Source organism: Amblyraja radiata, chromosome 17 (assembly GCF_010909765.2).
Source record: "Amblyraja radiata isolate CabotCenter1 chromosome 17, sAmbRad1.1.pri, whole genome shotgun sequence".
In the NCBI taxonomy this organism is placed as follows: Eukaryota; Metazoa; Chordata; class Chondrichthyes; order Rajiformes; family Rajidae; genus Amblyraja; species Amblyraja radiata.
Window position 1 is genome coordinate 46841673 of NC_045972.1, and position 15235 is coordinate 46856907.

At 45.3% G+C, this 15235-nt stretch overlaps 1 protein-coding gene across 2 annotated transcripts in view; it reads left to right on the forward strand.

The window, feature by feature from the left end:
* n4bp1 (NEDD4 binding protein 1) overlaps window positions 1-14956 on the forward strand; it is a 34995-nt gene extending 20039 nt beyond the window's left edge. Inside the window, exons 6-9 of one of the 2 annotated variants that reach the window (XM_033036389.1) lie at window positions 457-561; window positions 4216-4490; window positions 7067-7069; window positions 14944-14956. In XM_033036389.1, coding sequence (XP_032892280.1) covers window positions 457-561; window positions 4216-4447 — 337 coding nt within the window. In that variant the 3' untranslated portion in view covers window positions 4448-4490; window positions 7067-7069; window positions 14944-14956. Of the gene's footprint in view, window positions 1-456; window positions 562-4215; window positions 5931-7066; window positions 7070-14943 lie in introns of those variants that run through there. The other variant, XM_033036388.1, reaches the window with a different exon arrangement.
* Window positions 14957-15235: the final 279 nt, after the last annotated feature.

A 15235-nucleotide genomic window follows, 5' to 3' on the forward strand; every position in this document is an offset into this window, starting at 1 on the left:
TCGGATAATTGAAAGATTTTTAATCTTTCCCCGCTTTATATATTCTAAAATGATACGACGGAAGCTAGATCAATTCCGGGGCATTTAAAACGATGAATCTTCATATTTAAACCACAGATATTAGTCAATCTCTGGCAGGCACCACTTCTCACGTCCCTTCCAGCAAGAGCAACTGCATAGTAATCATGAGCAGAAGCATTGCATGTGATTTAATTTCTCCCTGCTTTGCTCAGAATCGTAGTTGAAATTGAGGACCACCCACCATATGCAAGTTGAGGAAACCATCAGAATTGCACAGTTCATTAATCAATGCAGAATGGTTTTTGTGTATTATTGCATGAAGTGTGGAACATTTACCTAAATGAGTGCTAATTTACTGAAAATGGGCAAAAGCTTGGTTTATAATACCAAATTGTCATCTCTGGACAAGTGTAAAGTGTTGATTCTGTTTATTAGGTTACTACAGTATACATTTGTTGGAGACATATTCATGATACCTGATGATCCCCTTGGGAGGAACGGACCAAGACTGGACACCTTTCTGCAGGCAGGCCCTTGCAGGTACTTCTCACTGAAAGGACTTTTGTCAGATGTTGGTGCTGTGGAAAGTGCCCCCCAAATTAGCTTTTAAATGTCTTCTCAATTCAGATTTCATCATTGACTTTAGACTATTACTTTAGAGATACAGCGCGGAAACCAGCCCTTCGGCCCACCGAGTCCGTGCCGGCCAGCGATCACCTCATTGACTAACACTATCCTACACACTAGGGACAATTTACAATTTTACCAAAGTCAATTAACCCACAAATCTGTACATCTTTTTTGGAGTGTGGGAGGAAACCGGAGCACCTGGAGAAAATCCATACAGTGGCAGAGAGAAGGTAAAACAGCACAGACAGCACCCATTGTTAGGATTGAACTTGGGTCGCTAGTGCTGTATGGCAGTACCGTGCTGACCTAGACATCCTATGTGCTTTTATGTTTTTAATTATTTTCTATTGAAAGTATAGATTTTTGTTGGAGATACAGTTTCTTAAACTTCAAGCACCTCCTGTGCTTGCTGAAATAGTTTCTCCGAAAGAGTAGATAAGGTAACTATTCAAACTCAGCGGGTGAGGCAGCATCTGTGGAGCGAAGGAAAAGGTGACATTTCGGGTCGAGACTCTTCTTCAGACCCTTCAAATCTGAAGAAGGGTCTCGACCCGAAACGTCACCTTTTCCTTTGCTCCATAGATGCTGCCTCACCTGCTGAGTTTCTCCAGCAATTTTGTCTAACTTCGATTTTTCCTGAATCTGCAGTTCTTTCTTAAACATTAATTAGCTATTGATCACAGGAGGTGATTCAAACAACATGGGTTTTAGTTTGCCATCTGCACATAACTTGCTGAAATGTTTTATCCTCCCTGGGCCAGAGGCTGCTGTAGGATTTGTTTACTATCTAGACCAGCGTTTCAATTCAGATTGTCCTTCAGCTGAAAGGTAGAATGGAATTCTCATCTGCTTGTTCAGAGAAAAGTGAAAGATCCTGTGGCAGGTTTTCCAAAGATGATAACATCTAATTCCGTACAACATTAAACCACAACAATTGTATTTCTGACATTTACAGTGCTTTGTATCAATTGGGTTTTATTTGCTTACTGAAGAGTGAACTCCTTTATTTAAAAAAAAAAACTCTGCTCCTTTCAGGCAAAGCAAACATCACACTACATCACCGGCACAGTCCCTCCTCACCCCAATCACAAATCTGCACTACAGGTCACCCTTACTTTACCACAAAATGTGTGTTGAGAATTCATAACGGTATCGTGGTCTGAAGAAGGTTCTCGGCCCGAAACGTCACCTATTCCTTTTCTCCAGAGATACTGCATTTCCCGCTGAGTTACTCCAGTATGTGTGTCTATCTTTGGTATAAATCAGTGTCTGCAGTTCCTACACAAGGGGTGTTGTGGATTGAGATGTATCCCCCAAGTGGTTGTACATACCTGTATGGGAAGGCATTCACTGCACTGGGAACTAAAAGTCATTTTTGTGTTCAATCTCATTTTTAGCAGAAAGACAAAAGTAAAGTGCACTTTATCCCCTTGAATTTGTCATTTCAACATTTTATTCTACAAAATATGTTCCAGGAACTGCTATTCTGAATGTAATTGCCTATCAACACTCCACTTGCTCATCCAGGCTTCATCTCCTGTGTAGCAAATAGCATTATAGTGTGGTGCTGAATTCACAATGCAGTGAGTCACATCACTGACAATTGATGAAAGATGCATCTGTCTTTAATTAAACTCTTAATTGCCACGGCACCCATGTCCTGTACACTAGTCTCTGTCACAATGTCAGATTTGTGGCTTCCTTTCATTCTTACTTTTTGATTTGATCTTTCCCCGCAAGTGTTGGTTTTTGGGGACTTTCTGTGATTTCTTGGCCGGTCACGGTGGCGCAGCGGTAGAGTTGCTGCCTCATAGCGAATGCAGCGCCGGAGACCCGGGTTCAATCCTGACTACAGGTGCTGTCTGTACGGAGTTTGTACGTTCTCCCCGTGACCTGCGTGGGTTTTCTCTGAGATCTTCGGTTTCCTCCCTCACTCCAAAGACGTACAGGTTTGTAGGTTGATTGGCTTGGTAAATGTAAAAATTGTCCCTAGTGGGTGTAGGATGGTGTTAATGTGCGGGGATCACTGGTCGACATAGACCCGGTGGGCCGAAGGGCCTGTCCGTGCTGTATCTCAAAACTAAACTAAATCAGGAATGTAATCCTTTTGCCAGGACCTGTTTATTTTGTTCTTCATTGAAACTTTTCACCTTGTGTGCGCAGACCAGTACTAAACTCATTTCACCCCTATTTTAACCTGGCAGCTAAATTATCAGTGTCATGCACGTTTTGTATTAACTGCTTCACCAATGCATTACACTTTATTTATTTATACTAAGCCAATTAGACAAGAGAAGAACGAGGTAGTTGATGGCTCCTGATGGTACATACAATAATCCCATCCTTGGTCCGGGTGTTTCAGAATCAGGTTTCATCACTTAGATTTCTCCCATTTTATTCCCACTACTATGAGAGCCACCCACACAGCTAGTGAAGCCTTGTTCTCCACCAGTGATATCTTCAAAGTAAACATATTGCTCCTTATCACAACTCGCTTGGTATGACTCCAGCTATTCATCGTTTTAACTGCTGCCTTAAGTGCAATCCTGATTCAGAATTGTGTTATTTATCAACCGTCCCCTTCTCTGTTTTAGCTATTTCACCCCTCTACCTTGCATTCCTTGTATTCCTAGTTTCACAGACTGCTAATCTTCCCAGCAGGAACTATCTCTGGATGTTCTTCAAGGTTGTTCACACCATCCATTCTGTTCCGTGTTGATTCATTTAAGCCCACAATAATAATTGTATAAGCACCTGACACTGACCGTCACCACCATGAGAATGGTCTATACGCTACCTCCTTCAGTCCCACCATCAGTAACATGGAGTCACGTTCTCCCGCAATGTTGCCTGACCCACTGAGCTACTCCAGCACTTTGTCTTTTTTCCCTCTAAACCTTTCCTATCCATGTACCCATCCAAGTGTCTTTCAAATGCTGTTATAATACCTGCCTCAACGACCTGCTCTGACAGCTCGTTCCATTTCTCTTTACCCTCGGAGTGAGAAAGTTGCCCCTTGAGGCCACAGTTTAAGAATAAGGGGTAGACGGGAGGGAGATGAGGAAAAGGGAGATGAGGAAAAACTTTTTCACCCATAGTTGTGAATCTGGAATTCTCTGCCTCAGTCGAGCTTAGGGCTGTGGAGGCCAATTCTCTGGATGCTTTCAATAGAGAGCTAGATAGGGCTCTTAAAGATAGCGAAGTCGGAGGATATGGGGTGAAGGCAGGAACGGGGTACTGATTGCGGATGATCAGCCATGATCACATTGAATTCGGCTCGAAGGGCCAAATGGCCTACTCCTGCATCTATTGTTCCTATTAAAAGTTCCCCCTCGCTCCTTAAACCTGTTTTTTTTTAATTCCTTTCACCTGGGTCACTCTATTTGTTCACCTCATGATGTTATACACCTGGTGAGACGATATTATTGATTAGAAACATAGAAAATAGGTTCAGGAGGAGGCCATTCGGCCCTTCGAGCCAGCACCTCTATTATGTAATGAACTGTACAGTTAGCCATTCTGAAAACTCGGCATCTTGGTGACTTTTTTTCCTTTGCTTTATAGGACTTTACTCAAGGCTGTGATTGGGAACAATAAACTATTGGCACAACCAATATTGGAGCAGCCTGTGATTCCTCCTTTGCGACCAAAAGAGGAAACTGAACGACTGAAGCAGGACTTGTTTAAGATCTTTCCCGATGCCCCCCAAAGAGAGAGAATAGATCGTATTCTGGCAGCCCACCCCCTCATGAGGGACCCCAATGCTCTGTCAGCGATGGTGCTGGATCAAGAATAATCTGCTCCGTCTGCTTGTTGGAATGTTCATGTTAGAACAGAATGCAAAATTGAACTTGACGCCTGAACCGCGGCGAGGCACCGTGAATGCTCGTCTCTGATCTTAACGCCCAACTGGTTTTCGCAAAACGTAAAGGCTGGAGACTTTCTGCGGATCAGAAGCAACTATTATGTATCGCGTGTTGAATTTACTTTTGGTCTCCATCTCGTTCTTGCCGTGGAGCAAATGCTGAGTCCGCAGTATTTGTGTCCGTTCCCTTAAGGAGGTAGGGATGGGATGTACTCCATCATTTACACTGGTACCATGTTTCGCACTCTGCATTCTGAAAGGAAGAGCATGGATTTCTTGCTGAAAGAGGACTGTAGCATTATGTAGAGGCAGTTGCCTTACTGACGGTGCTGCTATGCCAGGCTCCTGCTGATTATCCCTGCCTTCTCTGCTGCTGCTGCTGCCCTCTACTACGCTGGCAACCTGACGCCAACCTGCTGTGAACCACCTCACGGGCCGACAGTGAGGGTAGCTGGAGGTTGGCAATGTCACCGCTCAGGGGATACAGTCCCTGCCCTGAGTATTTGTCAAGACTCCCAAACCACCGTCTGTGATGTAAGCTGCTGTCTCCTCTATGCCGGGCAATACAGCTCTCCTCAGCCTGGAGATGCCTCTGTAATCCCACTTGAGCAGTGCCGGCCCATTCACAAAACACCTGCACTCGGCAAAGGGAGCAGCCCTCTGTCAGTCCCCACCATTCACCTACCCTCGCCTCTCCTGCCCACTGTCCTGAGCTCCACTTCTCAACGACAAGCCCCCACCCACAACGACAAGCCCCCACCCACAACAACAAGCCCCCACCCACAACGACAAGCCCCCACCCACAACGACAAGCCCCCACCCACAACAACAAGCCCCCCCCCACCAAGCCCTGGGGCGATTCATCACTGCATTGGTGCCAGGTTCCCAATGTCCCAGTTCTCAAAGTGAACAGACACTGGGTAGTGTTCAGAATGGAGGGCCATGATGCTATAATGTACCAGTGGTGGAGCTCTATGTGAGCGTCCCGTCTATGTACCAGTGCTGTGTGGTGGAGCAGTGTGTGAGCTCTCCGTCTCTGTATAACCTTTCACTATTTTTGTAAAATACAAAATCTGAGGACTCTTTATCAATTTGATTTTAGTGATGTAGAAAATACTGCAAAACCTTTTTGTGGACAAGCCAGTGTATAAACTGGGAGATATTCTATTTATTTACTGGCTACAAGAATGTGTAAATAGTATAAAAAATATATTTTTTTGACAAATAATGGTGTCAATTTTGAAAAAGGTTCATGGCTTGGAGGACTGACTTAAAACCTTTCTGAAATTCTATTTTGTCAAACCAAAACTAGTGTGTAAAGCTAGGCGTAAGAATGAAATAATAACAAAATACTTCATTTGATCACTACTGAAATATCTGCAGTTTGATTAAAGTATCACTTTCATTTTGAATATGTATGCTACTTTTTCTTAAACCAGTTATCCTGGTGTCAAATGACATTCCTGCATTACCATTGGGCACTGGGGTAATCGTGGGGGGGTTGGGGGGGGAAGAGACAATGTGCTGGAGTAACTCAGTGGGTCAGGCAGCATACCTGGAGGACATGGAACCATGGTGGTGTTTCAGGTTGGGACCCTCCTTCAGACTGATTGGAGGGGGAGGGAAGAAAGCTGGAAGAGAGGAGGGGCAGGGCAAGGTGTGGGAGGTAATAGGTAAATAGAGGTGTTTTTTGAGTGGGTAAAGTAGTTCTTTGGATCAGTAGACTTATCACCAGTGCCAAACATAGACAATAGGTGCATTCGGCCCTTCGAGCCTGCACTGCCATTCAATACAATCATGGCTGATCATCCAACTCAGTATCCTGTACCTGCCTTCTCTCCATACCTCCTGATCCCTTTAGCCACAAGGGCCACATCTAACTCCCTCTTAAATATAGCCAATGAACTGGCCTCAACTACTTTCTGTGGCAGAGAATTCACCACTCTCTGTAAAATTCTCATCTCGGTCCTAAAAGATTCCCCCTTATCCTTAAACTGTGACCCCTTGTTCTGGACTTCCCCCAACATCGGGAACAATCTTCCTGCATCTAGCCTGTCCAACCCCTTAAGAATGTTGTAAGTTTCTATAAGATCCCCCCTCAATCTTCGCCCATGTGGCGTGGAGGGTTGCCCCTTGATCTCAGCTGGTTGTCGGCTCATGTAAATACATTTCCCCCATTTATATACAAGGAGACCGTGAGTTCTAGATTTTCCCTGACCCGCATCCCCTATGATGTCTCGTTCCCACACCTTGCACTTCCTCAAGTCTGTGTCACCCTCTCTCCTGACTCTCTTTCTGAAGAAGGGTCTCAACCCAATACGTCACCCATTCCTTCTATCCAGAGATGCTGCCTGTCCCGCTGAGTTACTCCAGCATTTTGTGTCCATCTTCAATGAGTAGTGCAATAGATTGACTTCATCCAGAGTACAATGTCGACATGAAATAGGTGGCGGTGGGAAGAGAAAACTAAGAATTTCTGTTCAGTATATGCTTTTGTTAAGACATTACATCTCATAAATTGTAATTTTAGAATTTTTGTAAGATTATCAGTATGTATGGATTTAATATCTTAAGATGTTGGTCTGATTGTTCCTGTACAATATTTTTACCATGTTACTACAATTTATCAGTTGCAAAATCACTGTGTACATTTTTGACTACTGCTTAAAGTTTAAAGCCTTTCTCTGTAACTCTGTAATGTATTTCCAGATATAAACTTTGGTTTTCCTGATTATTCATTGTTTAAATATTGATCTGATATTTAATTCGGGACCATTTTTATCTTATTTTTCAATGTGAAAGTTGAGACCATTGCCACTTTGTATAAATGCTCTACTTTCAAGTACAGTAAGTTTGAGTCATATCGTCCAAAGACAATTAAACTTTATGGTGAGGGGGGAAGACAAAGTGCTGGAGTAACTCGGCATTGCTGGAGAACATGGATAGGTTGCTCTTCAGGTCAGGGCCTGTCTTCAGACTCGAACCAATTGTGTGACCTATCTATGTGTAGCAAGGAACTGCAGATGTTGTTTTAAACCAAAGACAGACAGAAACAGTTGGGGTAATTCAGCGGGTCAGGCAGCATCCCTGGAGAAATGGAATAAGTGACATTTTAGCTTTCCATCTTCAATGAGTTTAGGTTTCGGCTCAACCACAACATCACCTCTTCCTTTTCTCTGGAGTTGTGTGACCCGCTGAGTTACTCCAGCTTTTTTGTGTCTATCTTCATGTGACCTTATCGATGTTCTCCAGGCTGCTGCTTGACCTGCTGAGTTACATCACCACTTTGTGTCTTTTTTTAAACCCGCTTCTACAGTACCTTATTTCTAAACTTGTTGGTGCTGGAGTAAGAGTTCCATTTATGCATAAAAAGTGGGCTATTATAACATGCCTTTTTAGTGATAACATCACACTGAATACCAGCCCTTTTATTCAGGGTTGTGCCAAATGCAACCAAAGAAGGCCACAGATCAAATGCTGTCTTAACCTTTGGAAGCAAAGTCCTAATTACTGAGCACACTACAGTTAGAGCTGCTCGTGTATGTGAGCAGCCTGCTGGTAATAGAAACATAGAAAATAGGTGCAGGATAAGGCCATTCGGCCCTTCGAGCCAGCACCGCCATTCATTGTGATCATGGCTGATCATCCCCTATCAATAACCCGATTTGGCAATGTAGATGTGACAAGAAACTCTGCTTGCGATTTTTATTATCAAAGCCGACATTTAAAGTCAAGTGTGTTTAATGTCCAATGTGCCAGTAACAGAATAATGAAGTTCTTACTTGCAGCTCCATTGGACCTTTAAAACAATAACACACAAATATACAATAATAATACGATAGATTAATAAGCAGTAATACTTAGTTGTTACCCGTGGACAGCGTGTAGTCCCTCTATAAAACCACCCGGGCGCGCACGTAACCCCGGAAAAGACGCAGGCAGCAGGCTCGGACAGGGCCCTCTTCCGTCTGGCACTGTGACTCGTGGATGGCCAGCTTGGTCAGGTCCAGCAGCAACCCAACCAAGACATCCTCAGCCCTATCTTCTCCCTTACGCAAAGAATGTCCAAAGATGTGGAGGGCGGGTGTGAAGTGCAGCCAGAAGGCAAGGAGCAGCCCCTTTAGATATTGGAACAGGGGCTGCAACTTCACACATCATATAGACATAGAACACAGACTCGTCCAGGCTGGTGTGTCTGAAGCAGGATAGGAAGCAGTTTGCGCGGGACTCATGGGTGTAGCACCCTCCACCCCATGTCCCCTGGCCCTTCCTTCATCAACCCAGGGCTGCCTGGATGCTGAGCTCCAAGTTCAAGTTCTCGTTTATTGTCACTTAACCAACTAAGGTAGAGTGAGATTGGAGTTAGTGAGAACATAAGAAATTGCATGTCTTTTTGGGCCAAGATCAGTCGAATTCAAAGCCTTGGAAGTTGCAAGTCGACGCCTGCAGGGGGTGCTGGCCCAGAGGAGGATCTACTATCATCCACTACATTTGTTTCACTCTTATAAGGTCATGGGATAGGAGCAGAATTAGGCCATTTGGCCCATCGTCTACTCAACCATTCAATCTCTCGTTCCCTTCTAACCCCATTCTATTGTCTTCTCCCCATAACCCCTGACGTGATGGGCCGAATGGGCTAATTCTGCTCCTAGAACTTAAGAATTGATTGTGTTCGAGGGCCTGTGAAGCTGCAGCAAGTAAGAATGTCATTGTTCTGTTGCCGGCACATTAGACAATGAATCATCCTTGACTCTTAAGCATTGTCAATCATGAAAATAACGTTTCAAAACTTCTCAACTATTGAATGACCATTCACAGAAGCGCTTCGGACCATTTGGAAAACTCATTCTCTTAACAATAAGTATAAATTATTGTGTAGGAAGGAACTGCAGATGCTGGTGTACACCGAAGATAGACACAAAAAAGCTGGAGTAACTCAGCGGGTCAGGCAGCATCTCTGGAGAGAAGGAATGGGTGACGTTTTTAGTCGAGACACTTTTTCAGACTGAGAGTCAGGGGAAAGGGAAACGAGACATATCGATGGCGATATAGAGAGATATAGATCAAATGAATGAAAGATATGCATAAAGATAATGGGAACAGGCCATTGTTTTAGGTTAAGTGAAATTAATTTCTTTATAAGGTGAACATTTCATTTCTACCAGCGGAGGGCAGTGTTTTACTAAGTTTCAACACTGGAGATCTGTTACAGACAGACAGACATTACAACAGATAATCCTCCGACATTTTTGCCACCTCCAACGGGATCCCACCACTGGCCACATCTTCCCATCTCCTCCCCTTTCGGCTTTCCGCAGAGACCACTCCCTGGTCAATTTGTCCCTTCCCACCCACACCACCCCCTCCCCGGGTACTTTCCCTTGCAACCTCAGGAAATGCTACACTTGTCGCTTTACCTCCCACCTCGACTCCATCCAAGGATCCTAAGCAGTCGTTCCAGGTGAGGCAGAGGTTCACCTGCACCTCCTCCAACCTCATCTATTGCATCCGCTGCTCTAGGTGTCAGCTGCTCTACATCGGTGAGACCAAGCGCAGGCTTGGCGATCGCTTCGCCCAACACCTCCGCTCGGTTCGTATTAACCAATCTGATCTCCCGGTGGCTCAGCACTTCAACTCCCCCTCGCATTCCGAATCCGACCTTTCTGTCCTGGGCCTCCTCCATGGCCAGAGTGAGGCCCAGTGCAAATTGGAGGAGCAGCACCTCATATTTCACCTGGGCAGTTTACACCCCAGCGGTATGAACATTGACCTCTTCTTCTTTCGTGTGGCGTGCACAGCCTAAAGTTGTTGGACAACTTGTTCTATTTGATCTTCCCTTTGTGCACGTCGACTTGATTGCATCTCGACCCGAAACGTCACCTATTCCTTCGCTCCATAGATGCTGCCTCACCCGCTGAGTTTCTCCAACATTTTTGTCCACCTTTGTACAGACAGACCTGTAACCTTGGAAGCCTGGCTGTTTGGACGTAAACAAGATAAGTGTTTAAAATTCAGGGACATGTCCCATCATGCCTATGCAGCCTATAATTTGGAAACAGTTGCTTAATGACTTGTCTATTACTAAACAAACCAAATTTCTCAAAACATTCTTGGTGCTCAAGATTTGTAATTGAATGTGCATGCCTGTTCACACTGGTTTGAAAGATCTTTGTTGTGTCTGAGATTATTGTTCAGCTTTGTTTTAAAGACAGGAGTGTTTGCAGGAGAAGAGTTTAACTGAAAACAAATGCAACTTCAGCATCCCCTCCCTTGAATCGAAAGAGCTGGCAGCATAGTGATTATGTTACAGTCTGAAGAAGGGTCTCGACCCGAAAACGTCACCTATTTCCTTCGCTCCATAGATGCTGCCTCACCCGCTGAGTTTAATCCAGCATTTTTGTCTACCTTCGATTTTACCACCATCTGCAGTTCTTTCTTAAACATGTTACAGGACCAGTCATTCAGAGGGATAAACACATGATTCAGAGTCATTAGTTCAAATGCTATCTCTGGAGGACTTTTAATCAGGTAAAATGTTAAAGACAAAGCCAAGTAATCCTAAAAGCGATGAAGCAGGTAAAACGCAGTCTCCTGTCAGCACTCATCAATGTCAATGGGAACGGGAGAAGCAGTTCTATATCATTGCACCTTCAGCTGTGTGGGGCTGGCAACACAGAGCAGAAGGCAATGCTAAATAGACAATAGACAATAGGCGCAGGAGTAGGCCATTCTGCCCTGCGAGCCAGCAATGCCATGCTGTATCTCTGAACTAATACGAAACTAAACTCAGTAGGTGATCCCCTCTGATGTGCACCGAACACTGGAGCAAAATGGAACTCCAATGACATCTGACAGTAAAGCTGGAAGACAGACACAAAATGCTGGAGTAACTCAGCGGGACAGGCAGCATCTCTGGAGAGAAGGAATGGGTGGGAATCCTTCTCAGAAATCCAAAACGGCACCCATTCCTTTTCTCCAGCGATGCTGCCGCTGAGTTACTCCAGCACTTTGTGTCTATCTTCAGCGTGAACCGGTATCTGCAGTTCCTTCCTGCGCAGTAATGCTGGAGACTTGGATCCCAGGGTTGGCCACACCCTGAGCCAACTGACTGCAAACAACACTGCCATGCATCTAACTGTGTGGATAATTGCTCAAGGTCCGCCCACAAGACAGCATCAATCTGATTTAATTACTGCCCTAGAGCAATCTATTCGCAAAATGATGGAAAGTGGCAGATAATATTGGAGATAAACATAATCAAGTCAAGCTCCAGTACAACAGGTGGAGCAAAGGGGAAGATACAGAGTGCAGAATATAGTTCTCAGCATTGTAGCGCATCAGTTCCACAGACAAAGTCCAATGTCCACAATGGGGTAGAGGTGAATCAGACAGTACCCTAGCTTATGGAAGGACCATTCAGAAGCCTGATAACAGAGGGAAAGAAGCTGTTCCTGAGTCTGGTGGTGCGCGCTTTCAGGCTTCTGTATCTTCTGCCCAATGGGAGTGGGGAGAAGAGGGAATGACTGGGGTGGGGCAAGTCTTACTGTCTCCGTGATTATGTGGGCTGGGTTTCCGCGGTACTTTAAGAGGCGGAATGGTGGTGCACCAGTAGAGTTGCTGCCTCACAGCATCAGAGGCCCGGGTTCGATCTGGACTACGGGTGCTGTCTGTACGGAGTTTGTACGTTCTCCCTGTGACCTGCGTGGGTTTTCCCCGGGTGCTCAGGTTTCCTCCCACACTCCAAAGACGTACAGGTTTGTAGGCTAATCGGTTTTGGTAACCTGGGTTTCTGGCGCTGTGAGGATGGAGTACAGACTGCAGCATAATCTGCTTCACCCCGGGTGTTGTTGCAGTGTGGGTGCGCAACATGAGGGTGAGGTGGAGGCAGGCACTCTCACTGAACAAGTATTTGTTGACCAGTGGTATAGAAAGCTACGGACTGAGTGACCCTAATGGTCACTTGGTGGCCGGTCATGGTGGGCCAAAGGACTTGTTGTCGTGCTGCCTGCCCGACTCCAGGACTCTCTGTAGAACTGCAGATTTGAAATGAACAATTTGTCATCATGTGCCGGAGGTCAGAAGGGCCCGTGGTGGATGTCGCTCCAGGACTGGCCGCCGAGAAGAAAGAGAGGCTCGGAGTGGGGTGGGGTGGGGGCACCGAGAGAATTAAAACATGGGGGGGGGGGGAGGCTGCCTAGAACAAAGAGGGACCCAGCATGGGGGGGCCGCTGAGGGGCCCGCCGAGAACAGAGGGACCTAGAGTGGGGGGGGGGGGGGGGTGCCGAGAAGAAGGAGGGGCCATTAGGGACTACATTGAAGACTGCAACTTTGTCAGTGCCCTAATACATGGCGACTCTTTGCATACGGTATGCAAATATAAGAATTTCACTGTGACATGTCACATATGATAAAAAAAGTGTCAATCAATCAAAAGGTACTCAAGGGTAATTAGCGATGGACGGCAGAGATTGGCTGCCAGTTTCCAATCTTTGTGTCTGATGGAAGAATGAGGTTGTAAGTGATAGGAGTAGAATTAGGCCATTCGGCCCATCGAGTCTACTCCGCCATTCAATCACGGCTGATCTATCTCTCTCCCTCCTAACCCCATTCTCCTGCCTTCTCCCCATAACTCCCGACACCCGTACTAATCAAGAATCCATCTATCTCTTAAATATATCCACTGACTTGGCCACAACAGCCTTCTGTAGCAAAATGAGGCGGCTTCCATGTTGGAAAAATTGGGACGCAGGCAATGATATCCTCACTATAGACTAGCTCATCACCTCTGTCTCTCTTGACGTACACAGAGGGAGGGGAATGGTGGCGGGGAATGCTGGAAACTTCGCTCAGCACCTGTGTTGTGAGAAATGGGGATAATGTTTCTTGTTTCAACAGCTATTCAACATTAAACTCGAGCCGAGCCAAAATATTTCCAGCTTAACATTGCCGATGGATATCCAGCAGAAATATCAGCTCTGCTTCAGGTTGCCTGTTGGTGGGAGTGGAGAGAGCTTCGTGACAACTGTGTACATTCACTTAGCCCTTGGCAGTTGTCTGTATTTAGTTCTTTAATTGCTAAAACAACCAAGCTGCTCCCAATCAACTTAATAAACACCAACCAGTCCCTGGTGTTAAGCTTCATGTGAAAACATTTTTGCTGCTGTTTACACGAGAAAAATGACAACGATATGCCTACAGAATATAACTTTTCTTTGCCATTAGACGATGCCTGTAAAATAAACCTAATTTGCCATCGATGAAAATGATAATATTCGTATCAGCTGCGTTTATAGCTGAACAGGAACTGGTGCTTGGGTTTGTGGTGTGTTCCGTGAGGAAGCCAATGGGTGTGTCACTAAAGGGGAACCTCACGGTGCTGTGATGTCATGGAATTTCACAGGCCATCGGAGTCAATGGGAAGTAAACCAAGAGGACTGAGAAATAGCTTGAGAGCAAAGTTTAGTGTAGTTTAGTTTAGTTTATTGTCACATGTGCCGAGGTCCATGTCAGCAGAAAGACAATACATGATTACAATCCAGCCGTCCACAGATGTACAGATACAGGATAAAGGGAATAGCATCGTGCAAGGTAAAGCCCAGTAAAGTCCGATTAAAGATAGTCCGAGGGTCTCCAATGAGGTAGATGGTTCGTTCAGGACTGCTCTCTAGTTAGTGAAAGGATGGTTCAGTTGCCTGACAACAGCCGGGAAGAAACTGTCCCTGAATCTGGAGGTGTGCGTTTGCACACTTCTGTACCTCTTGCCTGATGGGAGAGGGGAGAAGAGGGAGTGACCGGGGGTGCGACTCGTCCTTGATTACACTGCTGGCCTTGCCGAGGCAGCGTGAGGTGTAGATGGAGTCAATGGAAGGGAGGTTGCTTTGTGTGTGATGGTCTGGACATGTGTCCACAATTCTTTGAAATTTTGTGCGGTCTTGGATGGAGCTGTTCCCAAACCATGCTGTGATGCATCCCGATAAAATGCATTCTGCAGCGCATCTGTAGAAGAAGCAGAGAAGCCCTTTAAACATGCCAGACCACATTGTTATAGGAAAACATGAACTCAGTGTCTCTGGAGTACATGGATAGGTGACATTTTGGGTTGGGTCTGAAGAAGGGTCTTGACATGAAACGTTGCCTGTCCATATTCTCCAGAGATGCTGCCTGACCCACTGAGTTACTCTAGCACTTTGTGTCGGCTTACAACCAGCTCTGCTGTGTGTCCCTCCGGACTACACTAGCAACATTATACTACTCTGCCAAGCACTAGCTTGTAACTGCCAACAGAAGTAAGTGCTGCACAAAGTGCCTCTTCTATCGCATTGAGCTCTCAGTGTTACTGGAAGGGGGATCGTTCCTGAAATAAATCATATTGATGCAAGAAAATCAGAAAAAAATGTAGTTGTATAAAAACAATGGTGGATTTTCAGTTTACCAGAATGCTGCCTGTATTAAAACATATTAACTATAAAGAGAGATTGGACAAATTTGGGGTGTCTTCTTTGAAGCGCTGGAAGTTGCTGGGCGACCTGGTAGAAGTGTATAAAATTATAAGAGACATAGATAGGGTAGACAGTCAGAATCTTTTTCCCTGGATGGAAATGTCAAAGACTAGAGGGCATAGCTTTAAGGTGAAAGAGGAACATTTTAAATTTGAATTGTGTATAGAAACATAGAAAATAGGTGCAGGAGTAGGCCATTCGGCCCTTCATTGCCTTCTCT